Source organism: Anabrus simplex, chromosome 1 (genome assembly GCF_040414725.1).
Source record: "Anabrus simplex isolate iqAnaSimp1 chromosome 1, ASM4041472v1, whole genome shotgun sequence".
Taxonomy (NCBI): Eukaryota; Metazoa; Arthropoda; class Insecta; order Orthoptera; family Tettigoniidae; genus Anabrus; species Anabrus simplex.
The window spans coordinates 1,097,367,424-1,097,394,627 of NC_090265.1; the positions used below are offsets into that span (position 1 = coordinate 1,097,367,424).

Genomic DNA, 27,204 nt, shown 5'->3' on the forward strand with positions numbered 1-27,204 from the left:
CCACTCTATGTCATGAAAACTCTGTATAACCGGTAAGAAAGGGAAAGCTTAATTGCGATTCCCTCAAAATACGGTTTTCTTAATAACAACAGCTTTCTTAATCCGTTTACCATCAGGGTTCGTTTTTCCCTCGGACTCTGCAAGGGATCCACCTTTATCACCTCAAGGGCATTGTTCTGGACCGTGAGATTTTGGGTCGTTGAATACAACTGGAAATGAGGACCAATACCTCGCCCAGCCGGCCTCACCTTCTCTGCCGAACAGGGGCCTTGTGGTGGCATGAAAAGACTGGAAGGGATAGGCAAGGGAAAGGGAAGGAAGCAGTCGTGGCTTTAAGTTGGATACCATCCCGGCATTTTCCTGGAAGAGAAATGGGAAACCATGGAAATTCACTTCAAGGATAGCTGATATAGGAATAGAACGCCCCTGCTACTCAGTTGACCTCCCGAGGCTGAGTGGACCCCGTTCCAGCCCTCGTATTACTTCGCAAATTTCCTGGCAGAGCGGGGAATCGATCCCGGGCCTCCAGGGGGGGCAGCCAACTACACTAACCACTACACCACAGAGGTGGACAATAGCAACAGTCAATTATTAATATCTTCTGAAGTATTGCATCTAGAAGTACGAATCCTTTTTTTAAAATGCTCAGTAACTTATGCCAGTTTTTGAAGCACAAAATCTCAAAAAATGAAAAATCGGACTTTAGGTCCTTTTCCGTGCAACGGGTCACATATGAAGGTGATTTTTCCATTGAATTGGATGTCTCCTTCAGGGTCTCTAGCAGTTAATCTTGTCCTCTACCACAATCCTCTCTATGGTACCAGTTCTGCGACGTGTTCGAACTATCTGACCGGTTCCCTGGAGTTTTAACAGATGCGGAATTCTCCCAGTTCTGACACATTGGTTTGATACCCAGTCCAACAGATAAGAAGAATGCGCAGTACACCCAAATTTAAAATCTCTTAGTCCTTTCCTTGTGCGCCAGTTTCATCTTGCGTTGGATATCATGGTGCCCAAACAGGAAAAAGTCTCGATAATCCTCGCGTTGAGGGGGGGGGGGGTGAGGGGAATTCAGAAGATTATTTCATTGCTTACGTGAATTCTGAAAGAATTTCAGATGCAATCCATTAGAGTACTACTTGGAAGGGAATCAAAACATGCCATATTAGACTTACTATGACAATAGATACACTTCATTACCGTTCACTGCGCTTTATTTTCAGAAAAACGATGGTTTATTTTACATATCGTTCAGTGAAAATGTCAGTCAGATAAAGAGAGGTAAAGGTTTATTAATTATACAAGAGGATAGGAAGCTTGAGTAGCCAGACCGCACTGGTTGTTCATGTTACGGTAGACGTAGAAGTATCCACTCTCTCCCCAGGAAGCTCCCCAAGAGTTCTTGACGATCCAGTAGTCATAGCCATCAGTAGTCCTGCCGTACCCGACAACCAGCACACCGTGGTCTAGTTGGGTGCTACTGCACTGTGGATCGTAGTAGATACCTGGAAAAATTATATAACATATGTTGATCGTAATTATTAAAATTAGACAGTCGTATCAGCACACATTTAGTTCAGAACCTATATTCAGACATTAAGGTCCTTCTTCAGTGATTAAAAATGATTTAAAACATGCTAATCCGCAAGGGTTTGTCGTCAGTCTAACGCTAGACCTTAAAAGTTGTTGTGTTGTGATTGTAGCATACAGTCCGACTCGTTGGCTGAACGGCCAGTGTACTGGCCTTTGGTTCAGAGGGTCCCGGGTTAGATTCCCGGCCGGGTCGGGGATTGTAACCTTATTTGGTTAATTCCAATGGCACGGGGGCTGGGTGTATGTGTTGTCTTCATCATCATTTCATCCTCATCACGACGCGCAGGTCACCTACGGGTGTCAAATATAAAGACCTGCACCTGGCGAGCCGAACCCGTCCTGGGATATCCCGGCACTAAAAGCCATACGACATTTATTGTAGCATACAGTACCATTAAAAGGCTGGCTGGACATATCGTTAAAGCTATCGGGCAGATACTGAACTGACATTCGGTTTCAAGCTGGAATGAGCTATACTGCGACTCAGAGCCACATTTTTGAAGAGACTAAAGCGGAAGAGAAGGTATTGTTCAGGGGACGACGCGGGTGAGAGAGGCTGCGGTTACGGTGTTGTCACATGACAGGAGAGGAGCAAGGGGGCGCGTGTTTCATGCCTACTGTCAGCACGAGTTACGGCAATGGTGTCGCCAATGTGGAGCTGCCATACTTACTCCTTAGATGGCGTTTACTACCATAGTCCGTTTAAAACAACAGTGACAGAATTTTATCAGTGTGATTTGCTATCAAGAGGGGCATATTGCGTGCTGATTATTAATTCTTCGAGCATCTTATACGTTTGTTGGTTTATTCTTGCTCGTTCTCCACATTGAGTATTATTGTGTGTACATAGACCTTTGGGCAATGGATCCGGACAAAACTCACCATACTGTTATCAGTTGAAAAAGAAACGCAAGACTTTTACGTCCGGTGAGAGAGAACTGATCCTGTCTGTTCATAGGCATTTCCGAGTGAAAAGTGTTATCGGCGGGATTACTACTGACAGACCTCTCCATCCTCCGAAGTTCAAATACTTGGTGTTACTGGGGCATCACTCCATGCCTGGTCCGTCTTCTACTGGAATCAGGCCATATATTTAGATAATAATAGTGACTGATTATAATAAAATAATGTAGGTATTATTATTATTATTATTATTATTATTATTATTATGTTTTACTTAAAGACCTAACAAAACACGAACATTATCACAAATTAGTTCTCTTTAAAAGCTAAAATGTTACGGGACCGGAATTGAGACCTGAAGAAAATTTTAATTTGAGGAAGTTATTGCCCTCTGTCGTCCGGCTCCATGGCTAAATTGTTAGCATGCTGGCCTTTGATCACATGGGCCCCGGGTTAGATTCCCGGCAGGGACGGGAATTTTAACCGTAATTGGTTAATTTCGCTGGCACGGGGGCTGGGTCATCCCATCACGACGTGCAGGTTGCCTACGGGAGTCAAATCAAAAGACCTGCCTCTGGCGAGCCGAACTTCTCCTCAGACACTCCTGGCACTAAAAGTCATACGTAGGTTCGAACCCCACTGTCGGCAGCCATGAAGATGGTTTTCCGTGGTTTCCCATTTTTACGCCAGGCAAATGCTGGGGCTGTACCTTAATTAAGGCCACGGCCGATTCCTTCTCACTCCTAGCCCTTCCCTGTCCCATCGTCGCCATAAGGCCTACCTGTGTCGTTGCGACGTAAAGCAACTAGAAAAAAAAAGTCATACGCCATTTCATTTCATTACCCTCTGTCATTTAAAATATTCCTAATCTTTTACTGTACTGTAAATATAAATGCAGTAGGAAATTACTCTAATCTGTTTTTTGTGATATGAGGAAAAGAAATAAATGGTTTTGTTTTTGGTCTCCTCTCAGGAATTATTGTAGTTGTGCTGTCGGAGACTAGAACGAGTTTAACACTAAAATAGAAAGTTTAGCATTTTACCTCCGCTGTAGAACTGGAAGGACTGGCGACTGGCGTCCATTGCAACTGCCACTGGTCCAACATTGCCGACTGCCTCAGCCAACTGAGCCTCATTACCGACTCCGACGTTCACGTAATTGGAGATGGTGGCTGCTGAGTTGTAAACGTTGTAGCGACAGTAGCCGAGCTGAAACAAGAAATAATGTGAGCATCACAAACGCGAAGTGTCAACAATCGTAATGAAATGAAGAGCCATACTTTGTTGGTAGATAACATAATAAGAAAATGTATGAGTGCCAGCACTGAGTCACTCAGAGAGGCAAGCGGGCTTGTAGTTTTATGTGACTGTTTGTATTAGGATCAGACTCACGGGGACCCAATTTTAACGTTGAATCCAAACACCTTCAAATACCACCGGTCTGACCCAGGTTCGAACCTGCAAACGAAGTGCGCTCTAACATCTAAGCTACTAAACTTGTCGATGCTAATGTTTGTATGTCATTTACGGCTATAATTCTGAAATCATTTATCTGATGAAATATCAACGACAAATAAGGAAGCAAATACAAATTTGCATCATGATTGATGAATTTGATCTTTGTCATCGTGGCAATTTGATAACAGTGCCCATGTGTATTAAACAATATTGTTATCAAATCTTATGATACCGAACTCGATAGCTGCAGTCGCTTAAGTGCGGCCAGTGTCCAGTATTCGAGAGACAGTGGGTTCGAAGCCCACTGTCGGCAGCCCTGAAGATGGTTTTCCGTTGTTTCCCATTTTCACACCAGGCAAATGCTGGGGCTGTACCTTAATTAAGGCCACGGCCGTTTCCTTCCCACTCCTAGCCCCTTCCTGTCCCATCGTCGCCGTAAGACCTATCTGTGTCGGTACGACGTAAATCAAATTAAAAAAAAAAAGAAATCTTATGATAATTGGACTGTTGGTTAATGTGTTATTTAATATAATTTGGAAATAGTGCATAAAATCTCTGTTGTGTATTAATTCCATTAAATCGTGTATCTACTCATAGAAAGTATCCTGACAAACACAGTACATTGAATGGAGGAAGTCGGTATCCCACTGTAACGCTGGCTTTGAATTGATTGTTGCTATGAATTGATTTCTGTTGTTACGTATTTTATGATCTGATGAGGCGTGGTTTAATTTAATGGAAGGATAAACAGACCTGATTGTGTATAGAGGTTGACCAGAATCACGATACAGCAATGAAGGGGAATTAAAGGACCGGGCGAGTTGGCCGTGCGGTTAGGGGCGCGCGGCTGTGAGCTCGCATCTGGGAGATAGTGGGTTCGGACCGCACTGTCGGCAGCCCTGAAGATGGTTTTCCGTGGTTTCCCATTTTCACACCAGGCAAATGCTGGGACTGTACCTTCATTAAGGCCACGATCGCTTCCTTCCCATCCCTAGGCCTTTCCTGTCCCATCGTCGCCATAAGACCTATCTGTGTCGGTGCGACGTAAAACAAATAGCAGTAGGGAATTAAAGGCTACTTTACCGAGTGAGATGGCCGTGCGGTTATGGTCGCGTAGCTGTGAATTTGGATTCGGGAGACAGTGGGTTCAAATCACATTGTCGGCAGCGTTGATAATGGTTTTCCGTGGTTTCCCATTTTACACCAGGAAAATGCTGGGACTTTACCTTAATTACGGCAACGCCTACTTCCTTTCCCATCCTCGTGTCGCCGAAAACCTTCAATGTATTAGTGCGACGTTAAACATTCTCTGGGCCAGCACATGCAATGTTGGTGTGTTTGGTCCAAATTGTTTGAGAATACTGTGAACTGTAAATTACAAGGATATGTTGGAAGTGATTATTAATCTAGACAATCATCTTATTTTTGAAGGCCTGAAGCACCAACTTACCCGGTACCAAGATGGGCGCACCAGCCCACTATGCATTAGTCGTCTGCGAATTCCTTAATGATCATTTCACAGAATGGATAGTCAGATAGGAAGACATTTTCGGGGTAGTGACTTTTGTTAATGCCAATTTCATGGCAATGGCCGTACTGCTTATTGCGTTACCGACTTTAATGTTTCATTGTCGGGGAGACGCCAATTTTAATTCCTTAGAACAGTGATGACGTGTTGTTGTTTCAAGGGGAAAACAGTGAGTTTATCAGTCGTATTGAAAACAACGGGCGAAGTTGTTAGTATATCGCTATAAAAGGCGGTAAATTTTCTACCACTATTATCCACATTACGAGAATATAAAATATGACATCTAAACGTTATACGAGATTAAAAATGAGTTAATATATGTATGTAGATCCATAAACACAGATATATGCCTAAATATAAGTGGCATATATCTAGTCTTAATTAGTTTATTTTTGCAAGTTCATATTTGGGATCAAATTTGCACAATGTAGCTGTGTTTAGCCAGTAAGTTGACTCCACAGTATGGGCGAAGTAGTTGAAAGTTTTGATTCGGTTCGAATACCGTCGTCGGTATTCATGAAGAAGTTTTCCCAGGTTTCCCATGGCCCACCCGCAATCCCATGGCTACACCTAAATTAGCAGCGTAACATTTAGCACTATTAGCTGCCATCCTTGGAGTCTTACGTTCGATTGCCGGTACTGTCAGAGGTTTAAGAATGGCAGGAGTTCTGGTATACATGCAGCTAATCTCCATAACGGGTGCGCTTGAAAAGGGGCTGCATCTCAGGATAAGAACACGAATTTACTCTTGCCTAAATGAAGGGCACGGCGGGTTCTTTTCTAGTCCTAGCCTTCTTCCATCCCATCACTGCCAACAATCCATCTCCAGCCGCGCAACGATGAACACTTACGAAATAAGACCTATGCTGACAGTTTGAAATTCACACCAATGTTTTTCAAGTTTACCGAGCGAGTTGGCCATGGGGTTAAGGGTGCGCATATGTGAGCTTGCATTGTAGAGATGGTGGGTTCGAACCCCATTGTCGGCAGCCCTGAAGATGGTTTTCCGTGGTTTCCAATTTTCACACCAGGCAAATGCTGGGGCTGTACCTTAATTAAGTCCACGACCACTTCCTTCCCGCTCCTAGCCCTTTCCCATCCTATCGTCGCCATAAGACCTACCTGTGTCGGTGCGACGTAAAACAACTTGTAAGAATAAAAGACTCTCAAGTTTGTCTCCTTACTGTCTGGTCCACTCTACCTACCATTTATATCATATCAGCAAGGTCATTATTTGTAATCGCGTAATAAGACATAATTATCTGGAAAGTCCTGATGACCGGATAGTAAACTACTTGTGGGTAGTTGACGGATTTTTATAATTTTCTTGGTCATTAATATTCTATTTTTCTAATCAGAAATTAAGTTCCCCTTGGGAAGAATAAAGTCATGTTACTCAATCGTAAAATTCCCATTCGCCCCAGCGCAGCACTAGGCTTGTCGTTTGGAACACCGCACCTCTCCGAGGCAGAGGCCGGCAAGTGTACACAGTTGTGACACACTGCAAGTCAACTTATGATAAGCCCAATGCAGTGACAATGTACTCGGGGATATCTGTCTCTCCATTTGTTATATATGCCCTGCTAGGCTTTCAGGATCAAAGATTACGTTTCCATCAGGAAATTGTAATCTATTTCTTTGGATTGGGAACATTAAATAAATTAAAGTTCGAAATCGTAAAAAGATACCAGTGTTTTGCCCCAGTTTGGCATTAGGCTCGTCAGTTTCTGATAAGACTGAACAATATTCGTATAACTGGCAAAGATAATGATACACAAAATTACTTTCAGTTAATGATTTAAGGTGTAGAACTACCGAACCAGAGAAGGCAATACGGCTTAGGATTATATACTACTCACATTCGTAGGTATCTAACCTGAATCTCTAACATTACTTCTGCTTGGGTGGTTTCGAAACCAAAGTCTAAATACTTCTAGTATATTCTCAATTGAAAAGTTCACTTTGTACGAGGAAATAAGTGATTCTAGAACTGGAAATTAGTTTTTAAGAAGACGCATTAAAGAATATTACCACTGAGACCTTGAATGTACGTTAGGAATGTAAGTGTTTCCATTAAGCGTGAAGACCGAGCATTACGTCTCGTTTATAAGTCTATACATACCCTTGCTTCATATGGGTAAGACCTCTCAGTATCGATACCGTGGTTATCGATCACGTACTGGAAGGCGTACTGCATAACTCCACCGTTGCAAGCGTTATTTCCATATCCAGTGGAACAATCGATCAGGTTCTGTTCACTGAGAGACACAGACTGGCCTGTAGCCCTGTAGTGTTGACCTTCGATGGCGCCAGTCTGAAATAAATATCAAAACAAGTGAATAACAAGAAGCTTGGCGATTTAAAGACTAAATTTCTGGAAATAACAGCTTATGTGGAGAAATTCCTTTAACGGCATTTTCATACGAACAAGAATGGCTTAAACCCTTTTGGAACTTTCTCTTCAGATCAATAGTGCTGTTATTGCAAAATGTTCTATATATACCATCGGCACCATGGTCACATGAATAATATTTATGATTATCTGAGGTGAAACATGTTAATCATTCATTAGCAGGCTCAATTCAATTACTACTACATTTGACCGCAATTCATCCTCACGATGCTTCATACTTTAGCCAATATTATATGTCAATATTTAAGAATATTATTTCGATTTTACATTAAATAAATCATCAATATTTGAAATCAGTTAAATATGAATATTTAATGGGTTTATTGACGCATGAAACAAAGAGACATGTCACCACCTAAAGATGGAGTTAATATATAAGGATAAACGAGAGAGATTCCTAGCAAGGGTGGTACAAAACACTATCTACACACTGAAGATATTCACGGTAAATTTGGTTTTCCCTAGTTTCAAACTCTCTAGTGTCATCATTACCTCTGTAAATGTCATTTACTGTCGTATTTATTATTATTACACTCGAGTTTAGGCGTTAGTTACAAATGAATCGACTGGCTTATTTCAAAATTAGTTACCTATACTAATATTTTCCTTGCTCAATTCTACATTAGACAGTATAAGACAAATTGTTTTTGAAGTTCATTAATTATTTTCTATTTGTGTTAGTAGTAAATATTTCCGGGTTTTTGGCTTCTTTTCTAGGAACCGCTCACTTAAAAAAATATACATAGAAAACTACTTGTGTGATGTATTGACATTTTTATATGTTATAGCCACATGTATTCGTAGTGTAATAATCAAATTAAAATATTTTCCAACCACCCCAAAAAGAGTTCTTATGATTTATCTAAAACAACCTTTTCTTAGTCCAGGATAAACGTACAACAGGAAACTTGGACTTGTTTTGAAGCACTCAGTCGTGTTTATCAGATACTGCAACCACTGCAACCGTACAGTGTGGTACTGAATTTATGAAGAGTAATATTTGTGGGAATTTGTGTGTGCGCTGGACCGTGCGATTAACAGCGGACAGGGTGGTGAAATCGGTACACTACGAATACATGTGGCTATAACATATAAAAGCCTCATTACAATCCGTTTTCCACGTATATGTATTTTAAGTGAGCTGTTCCTGGAGAAGAAGCCGAAATCCCGGATAATATTCACTACAACCACAAATAAAATATAATTAATGAACTTAAAAAACAATTTGTCTTATACACTCTAATGCAGAATTAAATAAGGAAAATATTGGTATAACTCACTTTGCAAATGGCCTATCAGTTCATTAGTAATTAAAACCTAAACTCGAGTGTCCATAATAAAAAATCCACCAGTAGGATGAACTGTTTCAAGACGTCAAGACTATGCTGGTAAAGAATAAGAAACACTGAGTTCCATTCTCTGGACGCAAATAGTGGTTCTATTTTTCAACTTACATTAACAATATATCATATACCTTCAAAAGACCTTCATTGGGGTAATCACATAACTATAATTGTTAATAAAGGGTACAGATCTCTGCACATGGTTATGAGGGTATTTAGAGGGTGTAGTAAGGATGTAAAGGAGAGGGCATATAAGTCTCTGGTAAGACGCCAACTAGAGTATGGTTGCAGTGTATAGGACCCTCACCAGGATTACCTGATTCAAGAATTGGAAAAAATCCAAAGAAAAGCAGCTCGAATTGTTCTGGGTGATTTCCGACAAAAGAGTAGCGTTACAAAAATGTTGCAAAGTTTGGGTTCGGAAGAAATGAGAGAAAGAAGAAGAGCTGCTCGACTAAGTGGTATGTTTCGAGCTGTTAGCGGAGAGATGGCGTGGATTGACATTAGTAGACGAATAAGTTTGAATGGCGTTTATAAAAGTAGGAAAGATCACAATATGAAGAAATAGTTGGAATGCAAGAGGACAAACTGGGGCAAATATTCATTTATAGGAAGGCGAGTTAGGGATTGGAATAACTTACCAAGGGAAATGTTCGATAATTTTCCAATTTCTTTGCGATAATTTAAGAAAATGCTAGGAAAACAACAGGGAATCTGCCACCTGGGCGACTGCCCTAAGTGCAGATCAGTAGTGATTGATTGATTGATTGATTGATTGATTGATTGATTGATTGATTGATTGATTGATTGATTGATTGATTGATTGATCCGTAATACTTGTTAGAAAGCACTGACGAAGTAACATAGACCGGAAGTAAGGAATATAGAGGTACTTACAGCGCTGAATGACCAGCATGATCCACACTGTCCCTGGTTCTTCACCTCAGACACGGCTCCAGTTTGACGCCAGTCAATTGAAGCGGGAGCCTTCACGTTGGGCTGACTAACGTAGGGAGTTCCCAGCTTGCGCATTTGTTGGCCGAGGGTGCTGTTGTATCCGTTGACCATCCTTACGAACTCATTATGGCGCTGCAAGTCGATCATAACATTGAATTAACACGCCGTGCCGTGAGAACATAGTGGATGCTCTTAGAAGATAAATATGAAGAATTAAGCGACACCGAAGAAATACTCACCAGATCTCCAAAGTGGTTCATGGCCATGGAGTAGGTGACCTCTCCCTTAGCGTATCTGGCATTGTGTTCGGCGATCTTCTGCTTATTCTCCATATAGATCTTCATACGGAGTTCTTCTTCAGCAGCGCTCGAATATTTCTTGCCATGCTGGAGCTAGAAGAGAAAATATAGTATTCAATAGCAAATAACGAACATACCTTCTCCTCGCAGTAGTTTATTTGTATCTTAGATCCTTTAGTAAACCTGTCATTGACGAAGGATAATTGATATTTTTCTCATAAGGTATTTGCCATCGAATCATTTTATAAATCAGAAATGGTTCGTTCTTACGGACGTCGAATGTTCCACAAGTCTTTTAGTTATAATATTATAAATACACTGGCAAATACTATATCTGACTCTTGGCTATGTCCCGCGTCCGCGCAATATTATTCGTATTTCCATACATAGAACGTCTTCTGTACTCATTTGCGTCTTCTTTTACGATCTGTCCAGTCCAGTTGGAAGAAACTACACTTGATTGATATACTTCAGAACATATACACTTGAAGGGAAGCAATCATTTTGTCCTTTCGGATCGGACGAAGGAAAGTAGGAAGACAGAAGATGAGTTGAAGAAGATATGCGTAAAACAATGATCAACATCGGTAAAACAGAGAAAGGACTGGAATTTGTAAGAAAGATGGGCTGAAGTTTCCCGGAATGGCTATTCGGGATTATTGTAACTAGTTACCCTTCAGCATTTCAAAGAGACCTTTGACCTACATGGGAAGTTCTAGGCTAATTCTAATTCTTGACAACAAACTATCTGCAATATAAGTATTGGAGGAATTGCCTCTACTGGGTAACTTTGAGTGTCATAAATTCGAAAAAGGAGAAATCCTCAATTTTGAGAACGAGCAGTCTACCATAATTTCGAAGCTAAGTATTTTGAAATATTGTTTGAACGGTATCAGTTAAGTTATTACCTACATCTTTATTTATCCCTGGAAGTCACCACCATGGTGGTCGTCAATATCACGAGCATATTGCTCATGCTACAAATAGGTGTTGTCTAAGTACTGTACTTGTAATTCGATTATGGATGAATTGTGTTACTATTAAAAGATATACACTAACGTTAACGGCTAGAGTTATTGATTTTTCACACCAGGCAAATGCTGGGGCTGTATCATCTTATTTGCCTATGATACGAAATACTGCTTTCAACTTCAACACTTCAGTGTTATTGGTTACGATAACGATAACTTACATATCCCAGATTTAAATGATGATGGTTTCCATTTCTGCCGATTTCAGACCTTCGTGAAGTTGATGTGATATATTTAATTTTTATGTACACGTTTTGAGATCTCGAATTCTTGAATGTATTTTTGTTTCTGTTGGGAAGAGAATGCCAACACACTTTGGTATGTGTATTTGCACTGTATTTCATCAATGACTTTTGCAGAATGTCTTACCTTGAAGGCGTGCCACTCCTGCCTGACCAGCTCGGAGAATGTGAGCGCCTGGCTGACGGCGACCACTGCACACAACACCAGAAACAGTTTCATGGTTTCCTGAAACATAAACCACGTTATTTAAGAATTCTGCTCCGTACAATAGAATCTTCGATTTCAAAATGGGGAGTGATGAATGTGTTTCTGCTGTTACCACAGAATAAATGCTGAATCGGTTTTCTGAAGATCTAGAGACTATTCCAACGGCAATGACATCATATAAAACAGCTCTGAAGGTGCATCCTTAGACGATTTTGGTAGTTACTAATTCGCCAAATTAGCCGTTGCTACACCAAACATAAATAAGTGAGCTACAGCATTTATTTAAGTTTATACTTTAAAACTTTCTTCAGCTTCTCCCAGGTGTTCCTGAGGTTGCTGGAGCAACCAACGCTCACTTTGGTTTTGGCTGCGGATTTAAAACTGTATGCCCTTCTTGATGCTATGTGATATTTCAGGTGAAAATTCCAACAGTCATCAACCGGGATTGAAACCTCAACCATTCGAGTGGAAAGCCAGCAGCTAACACACTCCGCAAATCTCCCCACGTGTCTCCACTTTAGATTTGGGCTGAAAGATCACTGTTCGTATATATAAATATGTGCAAAACAACTACGTCTGTCTGTTATTTCATAATCCCGGAGGCTGTTTGTATCCTCAAATTGTCCCACCATAGGTCATGCATTTATAGGTAAACCACATAAACCAATGGTGGTACCAAAGTGAAGCGTACAAGGCAAGATGAAGAGGTAGTTCGCCGTTGCTTTCCTCAATGAGCCAAAAAGTGCTATCGCAGAACAACCAACCTTATGAAGAAAGTCATTTACGGCATTCAGATGCACTGGTCGTGCTCCTGAAAACTAGTATCTATTTGAAAATGAGTAATTATAACTTCATTATGTACTAAAGCGTTATTCCAAGTCAAACCATGACTGTGTAGACTTGCTTTATATTTTTGTTATTTGGAAAATCACATTACATTATTTGAAAGAATGTGTATGCCATGATGAACTCTCTAAAATAAAATTCGTAGTTTATTTGCTCTTGGTACAGATCTTTCATTTTTAAACGTAAAAAAATTATATTTTGGGGGAATATTCATATAGGCCTAACATATAACCCCGTTAATAATATTTAAGAAATCCTGCATCACGAGTGTATGTTTTGTACCATGGACATGGAAGTCAGCCCTTGAACAGAGTATACATTATATGTCTATTCTCGTCGTCGCCATAAGACCTATCTGTGTCGGTGCGACGTAAAGCCCCTAGCAAAAAAAAAAAAAAAAAAAAAAAAATATGTCTATTCTTGGTGTTCAGTGTTACCAGACCGTATCCGCGTTAGCTTTATATTCTGTTGATACATCACCAAGTTTGTGATTAAATGTTAAGAAATTTTCACAATGAATACTTGTATGACTATTCAATCTTTTGAACCAATTCGTATCAACTTACCTGGGAAGTAGACTACTGCTGAATATTGGCGATCCTTGTAAAATGTTCCCTTATATACCCTGTGAGAGGAGCTGATGAACAATCAAAAGAGGAGAATCATCAAGGTCTAATGATAAGATCCCACTCGACCCTGATTATCATCAATTTGCAAGATATCATCTATTGCTTCACTACGATAACAAGTGTTCGGAAGCAGCGATGGCATGTGGGGTGAGTCGTACGATGTCCGGAGTTCACAACGAACGTTTCTTTCACTCTGTACATACCGCTGGGCTTGCTCAAGACAATAGATCATCAAAATATAATTGCTGTATAAAGGCGTTATATTAATCTTAGTTTAGTGCATTTATTTAATTAACGAAGAAGAAAGTAACTTGAACTATGTTTTAAAATAAATATAGAAAAATAATAATTACTGTTGTAATTTTGAATTATTTTTCCTTTTAAATTATAACATTCAGTGTGAACAGATAGAGCTACTAAATGCCAGTATCTTCACTTTTCAAAATGTATGCTGCTTTAATATGATTTGTGACGTTTTTGATATGATTTTGAAGTTAAAATTGTTTATTTAGTGTAACTTAAATGATGAGAACAGACGTTAAAGTATTCTGTGCCCAGTCGAATAGTACTTTAAATGCAGTCCTGACAACACGTGGTTAGCCCTTACGTGCACACATTTTCATTTCGAAGTGTTTCTCAAACTTTTATTCACCGAAATCTTGCAAAATACAATGACATTTTATTAAAAACAGGTACATTTTCTTTCAATTTTGTAAGGGCTGTTTTGTAGCTGCTACTATATGTGGACGTACTTACTTCAGTTACTGATGTTGTGTGACACAGTAGCACTAGCGACCACCACAATGTTTCCCGCATCCATCGCTTGGATTTAGGTGGTGCACCACACACAAGGTCTAAAGTGAAATGTGGAGTCATTATTTTTCCTGCATTCTTAAAGGGAAATATCAAAGGGTGCACTGAATAATACACATATCAGGGACATCATATTGAAGTTTGTGTGCACCCATCCAACTACAGGAGATACCGTGTCTAACAATGTATTTTATTTTACCCAAGTGTTTTATGTAATACTAGCAAATGTACTCATGCTTCGCTACGGTATTCTACAATGTATACGGATTTCTCCGTAAATTACTGAAATTTTTTTTTTTGCAAGTTGCTTTACGTCGCACTGACAGGATGGGCTAGGAGTGGGAAGGAACGGCCGTGGCCTTAATTAAGGTACAGCCCCAGCATTTTCCTGGTGTGAAAATGGGAAACCACGAAAAACCATCTTCAGGGCTGCCGACAGTGGGGTTCGAACCCACTATCTCCCGAATACTGGACACTGGCCGCACTTAAGCGACTGCAGCTATCGAGCTCGGTAATTACTGAAAAGACAGTGAGTAAGATTATATTAAATCGCATGCCTCTTAGCGCTATCCTAGAAACAAAACGTTGTTTCCGATGTAAGGTAGGCATTGGAGAAGTTTTGAGGATAATGGCAGGCCACATTTCCTACTGCGAATAACAGTCGAGTTGGGGAGTTTCTAATATAAAGGCAGGTTCACCTGGCAACTGCCATCACAATAGATATGAAGACTTTTCATTATAAAGACAGGCCCTTTTTCGTAATGCAAATCGCAGTCGAGTTCGGAAGATTAGTTTATAACCGAGAAATGTAGCGTTATCTAACGTATCAACAATCGAGACACCACAATAAGTCATATGATCAAAGTTGTTGATCTCTCCAAATAGAACGGCGATTATACTATCTGTTTTGTAATACGACTTACCGTTTAGCCACCAATTATTCCGAAACGAAGGTCTGCAGTGTCATTAAAATTGCATCCATATTTTGATATTTTCCGGGACCAAAAGTTGAAATTATTAGAAAATAGGATTATAACTGAGGACAGCCGCATAGGACAAATATGTAAATACCAAGTGGGTGTATTGGAAAATCAAATGCCCCTAAATAAATTATGCTGGTATGAGATATGGATATAAGAAAGCGGTAATAGAGGAGAAATTTAGGCGCAGGGATTCTTAGGTAAACAGATAAGAAGATGACTAATGGTGTTAGTACTTAAGCTATTCGAGGACGGTTATAACCTCCAACGATATTCCGCCAAATATCCCGCAGAATGGCCGATTGACGTCTCTCTTGCTTTCTACCCAAGAAACAACCACGAATTTACAGGAATGATGACGAAAATGGCAAAACGTTACTTCCCTGCTGGCAAGCAGTCAGAGACGTTGCCATTGTAACCTGTAGGTTGGTTGTCGGTCTGTCGGTCACTCAATGCAGAGCATGATATCCGCAGAAAATGGTAATTTTCTCCGTCATTTGAAGAGTAAGCTAAATTATGAACATAACAAAAGTTATTTATAATGGAGAGAATTTTCACATACAGTCCACGGAGTTTACAGAAAATCTATATATATAAAATAAAACTTTGTACATTGCTCAGAATTTGAAAAGAATGGTATTTCTGTATCGATCATGTCCACAGTAACAAGAAAATGCAGTTTTCACTTTTCCGTAATTTCTGTCTGTCTGTCTGTCTGTCTGTCTGTCTGTCTGTCTGTCTGTCTGTCTGTCTGTCTGTCTGTCTGTCTGTCTGTCTGTCTGTCTGTCTGTCTGTCTGTCTGTCTGTCTGTCTGTATGTACACGCATCACGACAAAACGGCTGAAGAGAATTTAATAAAAAAATTCGGTATGTAGAGTCGGGGGGTAAGCCGCTACAATCTAGGCTATAGATTATTTTATTTACGCTGAGTGAAATGGTAGTTTAGGGGAAGGCCTAAAATTCAATTCTCAAATATTTTTATTATTAGTGGTCATATCGATAAATACTACATAACTAAAGTTATATAGAATTAAATTTCTGATCATTTTACCGTACCGGCTATGACAACGCAGATATTCATGAATTTGGATTTTTGTTGCTAAGTCTATATCAACGCCGAGCTCCGACAAAATGGGTAAACAGAATTTAATGAAAATTGGTATATAGAGTCGGGGAATAAGAAACTACAGTTTAAGCTATAAACAATGTTATTCACCCTGAGTGAAATGGTAGTTTAGGGGAAGCCACCTAAAATTTCATTTTTAAATACCTATGTCCTTGGTCCTATGGTAAAGTACTACATAACAAAAGTTATAGAGAATATAATTTCCGATCATTTATGTTTTATTCAGTTTTACCGTACGACTATGATAAGAGTGGTATTTCAAAACCGGAAGACAATTAATAATGTGAAGGCCTACAATATCGAAAGCACGCAACTTAGATCAACAATAACATTACACTGACCGTTGTTTGTTGTAATGTTCTTTGTCTCTTATGCTGACATTCAACTCCGATAGATAAGACTACTGCTGCGTACCGAGTATAACAGCCTAACTGAATATTGGCGGGAAATAGCTTTCTTCTTTAGCGTGCCAATCCTCTGGTTCATACATTTTCTGATACTGCTGGTACGTAACACACTGGTTCATCATAGTATGCCAGCTATTCGATACCTACTCTGACGCGCTGTTTTGAATGAGCAGTGTGCGCACTTAAGTCAGAGGCTCAGTTCGTAGTAGTAGTATGAAATGGCCTGGAATTACAATTTAGCCCTATTCCAAATTATAGTACCACAATTCACTAAATAACTCAAAAAAACTCTCTGAAAAGAGCCGTTTCTTACGAAATGATTCTTCCTTTTCACTTTCATTAAATCTACGTTAATTTTATTCCAAATTAACAGCGAAGATGTGGTTTCTTCTCTGGCTAGGAGGAAAAATTGCCTCCACGTCAGACGGTTCTTTCCCCCGCCAGTGTAGTGAATTGGTCATGGGGGATTCCATCGTTAGTCACGTGGGGAAAGTGTGTGGCGGAAAGGGAACCAGGGTAGAATGTTATCCAGGAATTAGGTTGAGGCAGATGTTGAGGCAAGTAGAAGAGAGGGAAGAGGGGAAGGAGAAGGTGGTAGTGTTTCACGTTGGTACCAACAACGTAAGGCATAGTTGGAGATGCAGCACGGGTGAAGTTTAAGAAAGCGGAGATTGTTATTAGTGGAATACTGTGTAGGAGGGATACTGACTGGAGGATGATTGGGGATTTAAATGAGACTATGGAGTTGGTATGTGGGAAACTGAGAGTGAAATTTCTAGATCCTAATGGGTGGGCAGGAGATAGGGATCTGCGCTCGGATGGCCTTCATTTAAACCGCAGTGGTACGTATAAGTTAAGAAATTTGTTTGGAAGGGTAATAGGGAGGTACATTCAGGGAAACGGGATGGCGTAGGGAGCGGTGATAAGGGAACAGGGAACTGGAAATCAAGTAGGGATGACATAAAATTGTTAGTGTTGAACTGTAGAAGTATTGTAAAGAAAGGAATAGAATTAAGTAATTTAATAGATATATATTTACCAGATATTGTAATAGGAGTTGAATCAGGGCTGAGAAATGATATAATGGATGCAGAAATTTTCTCAAGGCACTGGAGTGTGTATCGTAGAGATAGGATAGGAATGGTGGGAGGGGGAGTGTTCAATCTGGTGAAAGAAGAATTTGTAAGCTACGAAAAAGTTAAAGATGAGACACATGAAATTCAAGGTGTAAGGCTCATTGCTAAAGATAATAGGCAACTTGATATATTTGGAGTGTACAGATCGGGAAAGGGTAGCACTGACGCGGATTCGGAATTATGTGATAGGATAGTCAGCTATGTGGGAAACGACATGGAAAGAAATGTGATTGTAGCGGGAGATCTGAATTTGCCAGATGTCAATTGGGAAGGAAATGCGAACGACAGGAAGCATGACCAACAAATGGCAAATAAGTTAATATGGGAAGGACAGCTGATTCAGAAAGTGATGGAACCAACCAGAGGGAAAAATGTCCTGGATGTCGTGCTGATAAAACCAGATGAGCTCTATAGGGAAACTGAAGTAATAGATGGTATTAGTGATCATGAAGCTGTTTTTGTCGTAGTTCAAAATAAATGTGATAGAAAGGAAGGTCTTAAAAGTAGGACTGTTAGGCAGTACCATATGGCTGATAAAGCAGGCACGAGGCAGTTTCTAAAAAGTAACTATGATCGCTGGAAAACGGTAAATAAAAATGTAAACAGACTCTGGGATGGGTTTAAAGAAATTCTTGAGGAATGCGAAAACATGTTTGTACCTTTAAGTGTGGTAAGGAATGGTAAAGACCCACCTTATTATAATAGAGAAATAAAGAGACTAAGAAGGAGGTGTAGACTGGAAAGAAATAGTGTTAGAAATGGCTGTGGAAGTAAGGAGAAATTGGAGGAACTTACTAGAAAATTGAATCTAGCAAAGAAGGCAGCTAAGGATAACATGATGGCAAGCATAATTGGCAGTCATACACATTGTAGTGAAAAATGGAAGGGTATGTGTAGGTATTTTAAGGCAGAAACAGGTTCCAAGAAGGACATTCCAGGAATAATTAATGAACAAGGGGAGTGTGTATGTGAGGATCTTCAAAAGGCAGAAGTATTCAGTCAGCAGTATGTAAAAATTGTTGGTTACAAGGATGATGTCGAGATAGAGGAGGAGACTAAGGCGAAAGAAGTAATAAAATTTACATATGACAACAATGACATTTACAATAAGATACAAAAGTTGAAAACTAGAAAAGCGGCTGGAATTTATCAGATTTCTGGGGATATACTAAAGACAATGGGTTGGGATATAGTACCATATCTGAAGTACTTATTTGATTATTGTTTGTTCGGAGGAGCTATACCAGATGAATGGAGAGTTGCTATAGTAGCCCCTGTGTATAAAGGAAAGGGTGATAGACATAAAGCTGAAAATTACAGGCCAGTAAGTTTGACATGCATTGTATGTAAGCTTTTCGAAGGCATTCTTTCTGATTATATTAGACATGTTTGTGAAATTAATAACTGGTTCGATAGAAGGCAGTTCGGTTTTAGGAAAGGTTATTCCACTGAAGCTCAACTTGTAGGATTCCAGCAAGATATAGCAGATATTTTGGATTCTAGAGGTCAAATGGACTGTATCGCGATTGGCCTGTCTAAAGCATTTGATAGGGTGGATCATGGGAGACTACTGGCAAAAATGAGTGCAATTGGACTAGACAAAAGAGTGACTGAATGGGTTGCTATATTTCTAGAAAATAGATCTCAGAGAATTAGAGTAGGTGAAGCTTTATCTGACCCTGTAATAATTAAGAGGGGAATTCCTCAAGGCAGTATTATCGGACCTTTATGTTTTCTTATATATATAAATGATATGAGTAAAGGAGTGGAATCGGAGGTAAGGCTTTTTGCGGATGATGTTATTCTCTATAGAGTGATAAATAAGTTACAAGATTGTGAGCAACTGCAACGTGACCTCGAAAATGTTGTGAGATGGACAACAGGCAATGGTATGTTGATAAACGGGGTTAAAAGTCAGGTTGTGAGTTTCACAAATAGGAAAAGTCCTCTCAGTTTTAATTACTGCGTTGATGGGGTGAAAGTTCCTTTTGGGGATCATTGTAAGTATCTAGGTATTAATATAAGGAAAGATCTTCATTGGAGTAATCACATAAATGGGATTGTAAATAAAGGGTACAGATGTCTGCACATGGTTATGAGGGTGTTTAGGGGTTGTAGTAAGGATGTCAAGGAGAGATGGCGTGGAATGACATTAGTAGACGAATAAGTTTGAATGGCGTTTATAAAAGTAGGAAAGATCACAATATGAAGATAAAGTTGGAATTCAAGAGGACAAACTGGGGCAAATATTCATTTATAGGAAGGGGAGTTAGGGACTGGAGGAACTTACCAAGGGAGATGTTCAATAAATATCCAGTTTCTTTGAAATCATTTCGGAAAAGGCTAGGAAAGCAACAGAGAGGGAATCTACCACCTGGGTGACTGCCCTAAATGCAGATCAGTATTGATTGATTGATTGATTGATTGATTGATTGATTGATTGATTGATTGATTGATTGATTGATTGATTGATTGATTGATTGATTGATTGATTGATTGATTGATTGATTGAGATTTTCCGACTCATCGGGTACTCCCAGGAAACAGATAAGTAAACGGGCATAGTTTTTACCTGGGACTATCCACTATTTGAAACCCCCTCCCCACCCCCACCACCGAAAAAAGGACGAAGATTGTTCACGGATCACGGATGTCTGCGTCTTGGTCATTCCAGCTCTGTAGCTTTGGACTGTTATTTCGGCAGCATAGTACTGTTCGTTAAAAGTGAGAAAATGTGTGGTTTTTCATTTCATCGAGTATTTCATATGAAGGCATTGCTTTAATCGCGCCATTCCTAGTGACGTCATTGTAATGACCCATGTTCTTTTCAGTTGGCAAAACCACTGAGAGTCTTTCTGAGAATCTATAAAGGCAGGCGGAGAGTGAGTGTCTGCCATTATAATGAAAACTCCCCAACCTGATTGTGACTGACGGTAGGCATGGTGGCCTACCATTACAATGAAAAATAGCTGGCAAAAGACGTTGGTGACTTGCCCGTAGTGCTTCTAGGGCTACTTTAAGAGCGTTGCAACTTAATACAATCTTGCTCACAACGTTTACACTACCTAACCTAGAATTCTGTATAAAATTTAGATTTCCGTAGCGAAGCACGGGTGCATCAGCTAGTAAATGGTGTAAGAGAAAATGGAGGAAAATAATAATCTATTCAAAGATTTTTAAATGATATGCATATCAAAACCTTCCCAAGATGAGTATACTCTAAATATGACGTGTGGTTGCTATCTATCTAGCCGTTTTGCCGTGATGGTGCAACAGACAGACACTAAAAATAAAAACCACCGATTCCCTCTTGAGTTAACCTAAAAAGGATACATATATGAAAACTTGGCAAAACAAACGAAATTACAGACCGGGGACCCCCTACAAATTTATTTATATAGGTTTACATATTTGCTGTTATTACGACAGCAATGTACAACACAATGGCATTGAGCGTTCTATCTCGATCGTTTGATCGAGGAAAGTCATCTTACTGAGATAGTGGCTTATTTTAGAAGACTGACAGTCTTCTGTCTAGCTCCATGGTCTTTGGTCCAAGGAGTCTCGGATTCGATTCTGGCCAGGTTGGAGATTTTGACCTTCATTGTTTACTTCCTCCGGGTCGAACACTGGATGTTTGTGGCGTTTTCAATATTAAATTTTATCCCAGGCAAGGCCCCATCTTCACAGACTGCAGGTCATCCATGGCCGTCAACTCGAAAGACCTGGACCAAGCCTTTCAGAATGCCACATACCATTCTTCATTTGTTATGCCCAACTAAGGAGCGTGCTTGAAGTTCTTTAGCACAATGCTTCTCCTTGTCTTCCAAATATCTCTTCTTTCGTTCACTACGTTCTTGTGCCCATACTGTACACTTTCTGTTAGGTTTCTCTGGAAATGTATGTTTTCTTACTAAGCTTCTAAATGTTGTTCTATCTTCAATGGTTTCTTCGGTAATGCCAATTTCTTATAGATGTTAGCTTATTTCCGCTAATCAATTGTTTCGGTGTTTCAGGGATTGTATAATAATAATAATAATAATAATAATAATAATAATAATAATAATAATAATAATAATAATAATAATAATAATAATAATAATGTGACACTGATGACTGATCCTTGGGGAACTCCATTGTCAATGGTCACTTCATGTGAACGAGTTCCATTTGTCCTGACTTGAATTCGGCGATCTTTAAGGAAATTATAAATGAAGTGAAGCATGTTTCCTGAAATATTATGTTTCATCAATGTTTCAATTAGATAGTCTTTCCACACCATGTCATATGCCTTCTCAATGTCTAAACTAACAGCTATGAGGTGCTGATTATTCAGGAAAGCTTCTCGGATTTCTGATTCTAAACATATCAGAGTATCTGTTGTTGAACGTGCTTTGCGAAAACCATTTTGTGCTTCACTAAAAAAGTGTATATGTTCCAAATAACAGCGTAATCTCTTGTTAACAATTTTCTCCAGTAGCTTACAGATTGTATTTGTCAAGGCGATGGGACGATAATTATCTGGGATCAATATGTCCTTTCCTGGTTTGAGTATAGGCACTACAATAGCACAACGCCACTGATCTGGAAATAGTTTGGAACTCCACATATAGTTGAAAAAAGCAAGTAGATAATTGAGTGCACTATGTGGAAGCTGTTTTAAAAATTCATATGGAATGGTGTCTGGGCCAGGGCTAGATCTGCCGCATTTGTTGAGTTCTGCAACCATTTCTTGTAACTGTAAAGTATCATTATAAGCATAGGTCGGTGTAGGTACAGTTTCACTTAAGTCTATTGGATCCCGAGTTGTTTTCATGCAAAGAAATTCAGGTTCATAATTGTTATCGCTAGAGATTTTTGAAAATGATTTAGCCAGTTGATCAGCTATTTGTTGAGGTTCATTTACAATTGACCCAGCGACTGGATCTCTTAGAGAGGTAATACAGAATTTATTGTATTTACCACTTATTCTTTGGATTTTATTCCACATAACTTTTTGTGAAGTTTGGCAGGTTAAGAAGGAGACGAATGTTAACCAGGAGGTTTTCTTACTTTATTTTATTTTATTTTATTTTATTTTATTTCGTGCTATTGCTCGATATTTTTGAAAATTGATTTTATTTTCAGGCGTAGGATTTCTTTTGTATAGGTAGTAAGCACGGTTTTTATTTTTGATAGCTTCTTTACAGGGGTCATTTCACCAGGGAACCGTTTTCTTGAAGGGCATAGGAGCTGTTTTTGGGATGCTCTGGTCAGCAGATTTAATTTTTACTTCAGTGAAGTCTTGAACAATATCATTGATGTGCTTAGAAGGAAATTTATTTGTTGGAGTTAGATCATTTAAATAGTTATTTACAGTATTTCTAAATTATTGCCAATTTGCCTTATTTAAGTTCCATTTACAGTATTGGGGTTTTGATGTGTTGTCTGGAGAACTTTGATCATCATTAATTTTGATGGGGAAGTGGTCACTTCCTTGTAGAGTTGAATAAATGGACCAGTTAAATAGTGCAGCTATGTCTGGCGTACATATAGTTAAATCTATGCTACTGTATGTTCCGTGTGCTATATCAAAACGAGTTGGAGCAGTTGAGTTCTATAATACTAGAGTAAATTCATCTAGTATCTTCTCTATTTCTTTCCCCCTTGCATCAGTATTGCGACTTACCACATAAACTGTTGTGATTATTAAAATCATTAGCTTGAGATGTACTATTCGTAGGAAAATAAACATTACATACACATATAGCTTGTGGTAGGTATAATAAAACTGCGACTGCTTCTAAATCAGTAGTTAAAGGAACCTCTTGATGGTTTAAATTATTTTTAACATAGGTAGCTACGCCTCCACTTGCATGATTTGGATTAATTCAGTTTTTATATTGTACGTTGAACTGTATTAAAAGGTAAACAAAGTTGTTTCTAAAGTTAGTTTCTTGTAGACAGACAACTGAAGGCTGATGTTTATTTAGCAGAAGTTGTAAATACTCTCGCTGTGATCGAAAACTGTTGAGATTCCATTGAAGCGACGATGTAGTTATAAGAATGACAAACAAGTGTAGAGGGAATTTTATCATCATTATATGAGGGAAGTAGAGTCATCGCTGGAGTAATCTGGAACTAAACTGTTAATTGCTTCACCTCGGTTTTCACTGCTAGCCTTAAGCAGTTTCTTGACTATACGAGTACTCCTGTTCTTAATGGATTTTTCAGTGTAGTATGGATATCGTTTTTGAAGGGCTTGGGCTAAACCCTCTAGATCTTGGGTGTAATTGGAAGCTATTGTTGCTATGTCATTAACTCCAATACTGTTTTCAAAAAAGGATTGGAGTTGTAAGTAACTGAGGGGAAAGGACTGAGGGTTGGCTTCTAGAACTTGCTTAATTGGCTTAAGCATATCACTAATAGTTGTACTTTCTTTTTCTGTCTTTGGTTTCTTGTAAGTTTGTTTTGTCTTGTGTTCCCCTGCCTGTTCACTTGTCTTAGGTTCAGTTGTTAGGGGAGGTTTCTTAAAATCAAGGTCTTTTCTGCCTGTAGTTTCACTGCTAGGTAGTGATATTGGCCTCTTTGATCCAGCAAGATGAACACATGAGGGGTTTTGAGGGCATTTCAAAGGAGAGGTTAGAGTCGCTTCGACTGAGGGTAAAGGCGCACAGTTTTGACTTGGAGAACACTGAAGAGATGTAGATGTAGCAGTTGTCTGAAGAGTAGTTTGTGAGGGAGTACAGGTAATATTTTCTTGACAGTTTGTTTTAATTTTTGGTGTATCCTCTAATAGTTGGGGAAATTCCGCTAGATTGATCTTGCCACGAGAATGACTGTTTTGATTTAATGAGGAGCCTTCATTTATTATTTCATCATTATCAGGACAGTTTCTAGCTAAGTGCCCCTCAGTTTTACAAAGAAAGCAGGTGGGTGTGTCAGAGGATAAATAAATCCAGTAATTGGTACCCTCATATTCGATTTGGAGTCTGGAAGTTTGTTAAAGTCTTCATTTTGAACATAAATCTGTCTCCGAAAACGGAGAATGTGAGAAAATCCGGGGATTGTTAAACCTGCTCTAATACGTGATATCTTTGACATTGGTTTAATGCCGAGTTTGAGAAATTCTTCTTCAATAACAATATTAGGAATCACAGGGCAAACATTGGATAGAATAACTCGTTTGTTTTTAGTTAGGAGAGGTCTTATTTCCAAGGAAATATTATTTATGAGAATCTTGGGATGTTTTGAAATTAATTCTTCAACACACTTTTGACTTGCAAGGAAGATACATATTCTTCCATTAGATATCCGTGAGACAAATCGGGTGTTATTAGGGCTAGTGACTTTTCCAATTGCTAGTATATAATCTCGGATACTAATATCATCGCAATATTCAATAACAATAGCTTGATCTTTGGTAGGATAGGATTGCATTGCTGCAGAGTAACTTAACCTTGGATTTTTAGGAGATTGATTAAGTGTGTTAGGAACAGTAATAGAGGTTGTCATGAGGTTACCTGGTTCACCGGTATGGGTGGGAATTATGCTTTCTTTATCCTGTCGATTCATGAGGTTACTTGATACTTGCTGATTTTTATTATTTAGATTCAGTGAGTTAGAAAAATCTTGCCGACCTCCATCAACAGAGGCAGCCATTATCGGTTAGCTAACAAGATGAGGTTATAGGTATGAGATTGATCCTTTAATGAATAATAATCTCCACAATGCAGATTTAAAACCACACTCACTACAAAAGTACTTAGCAGCTTCACTCTGGTGATTCAGCCGGTAAATTTTAGCTTAGATTGACCGATTATTCAACAGTTCCAAGCGACAATATTACACGCGAACATCATGTAAGTCACTGCCATCTTGATCCTTCAAAGGATATTGTAGGACCCATTTTTTGTGCTATTTCCTGTACAGATTTAATTTGGTGTTGAGTTTCCTGAACATTATTGAACAATAGAGCAAGGTCATCAGCTAATCCTAAACAGTTTAAACTTAAATTTTGTTTGGAGCTTCCAACTTTTATGTTCTTTGGGTTGTCCTTGTACCATTCCCTTATTATAAATTCTAATGCACAATTAACTAGTAATGGTGATAAGAAGTCTCCTTGTCTTAAACCTGTTTTAATAAAAAAAATGGTTCATAAATCTCTCCTCTAAACTTTACTTTTGATATGTCATTAGTTAAAGTAAGTTCTATCAGCTAGGTTAATTTAGGATGGAGTCCAAAATTCCGTAAAATTTTTAACATTGAAGGTCTATGTATACAATCATATGCCTTCTTAAAGTCAACAAATGTTATTACTATAGGCTTGTTTTGTTTTCTGTAGTATGCTATTATTAATTTTAGAGTGATGATATATTCAGAACAACTCCTGGGTCTAAAGCCTCCTTGGTATCCTCCCAAACCTTTTTCTAGTTGATCTTTAATTCTTCCATAAGATCTTGGAAAAAATCTTACATGTGCAGTCCAAGATAGACAATCCTCTATAATTATCCGGATTACTCTTATCTCCTTTTTTATGAAGAGGGTGTATTAAGGCTGTTGTTTAATGTTCTGGAAACTGTTCAGTAATCCAAATTTTTGTTAAAGCCATATGTAAGGAAATCCAAACCGTATTACTTGAATATTTCCACATATCTAGAAAAACCTGGTCTTCTCCGCATGCCTTATAGTTTTTAAGTTCTTTTAGTGCTTTTTTTCTAATTCTTGAAATATTGGAGGGTTTGTGTTAATAAAACTGGTTTTTATTGGAGTATTTGTATTAATTTGTACTTAATAGTTCCTTAGGTTATTCACAGTTCAAAGTTTACTGAGTGCTTTTGCCATAATCTCATCATTTTCACCACTCTTATGTGCTATTTTTCCATTCTCATATTTCAACATTAATGTACAAAGAACAAATTTCTGTAGTTGTTTTCCAGAAATTTTATAATAGTCTCTAGAATTGGTGTTATGATAATTAACTTCAATGGAGTTTATAATACCTTTATGAAATTCTCCATTAATTTTCCTAATATTTCGTGAGAATTTCTTCTTGATATCTTTTAGCTTGATAGCATTTTCTTCTGATTTATGGGCGTCGAACTTTAACCATGCCTGGTATCTCTCTTTATGAATTTCATCACATTCTGTCGTCCACCAGGGCATGTTTTTTTATGAGGGTCCAATGGAGCTAAACTTTCAGCTTGTTTTTCGAGAACTGGGATAAATTCTTCAAGGTCATCTGTCAGTTTTATTGTTTGAATGGCTTCTTTATATTTATTTTTTATTAACTGGCGTGGGTCATAATTCCTCT

At 38.8% G+C, this 27,204-nt stretch overlaps 1 protein-coding gene across 1 annotated transcript; it reads right to left on the reverse strand.

Moving 5' to 3' along the window:
• Positions 1-1,196: 1,196 nt before the first annotated feature.
• LOC136876497 (cathepsin L1-like) lies at positions 1,197-13,412 on the reverse strand. Its single transcript, XM_067150505.2, has 7 exons — positions 13,388-13,412; positions 11,895-11,993; positions 10,435-10,587; positions 10,136-10,327; positions 7,605-7,796; positions 3,540-3,705; positions 1,197-1,505 (listed from the first exon to the last, which is right to left on the reverse strand). The coding sequence occupies exons 2-7, from the start codon at positions 11,985-11,987 to the stop codon at positions 1,297-1,299; spliced, it is 1,005 nt and encodes a 334-aa protein (XP_067006606.2). The 5' UTR covers positions 11,988-11,993; positions 13,388-13,412; the 3' UTR covers positions 1,197-1,296.
• Positions 13,413-27,204: the final 13,792 nt, after the last annotated feature.

Excerpts from the sequence above, each read along its gene's own strand:
- LOC136876497 (XM_067150505.2), bottom strand. The coding sequence starts at position 11,987 with ATGAAACTGTTTCTGGTGTTGTGTGCAGTGGTCGCCGTCAGCCAGGCG. Across the intron at positions 10,588-11,894 it reads AGGAGTGGCACGCCTTCAAG|CTCCAGCATGGCAAGAAATA; the intron begins GTAAGACATTCT and ends TTTCTCTTCTAG. Across the intron at positions 7,797-10,135 it reads CATGCTGGTCATTCAGCGCT|ACTGGCGCCATCGAAGGTCA; the intron begins GTAAGTACCTCT and ends TATTTATTTCAG.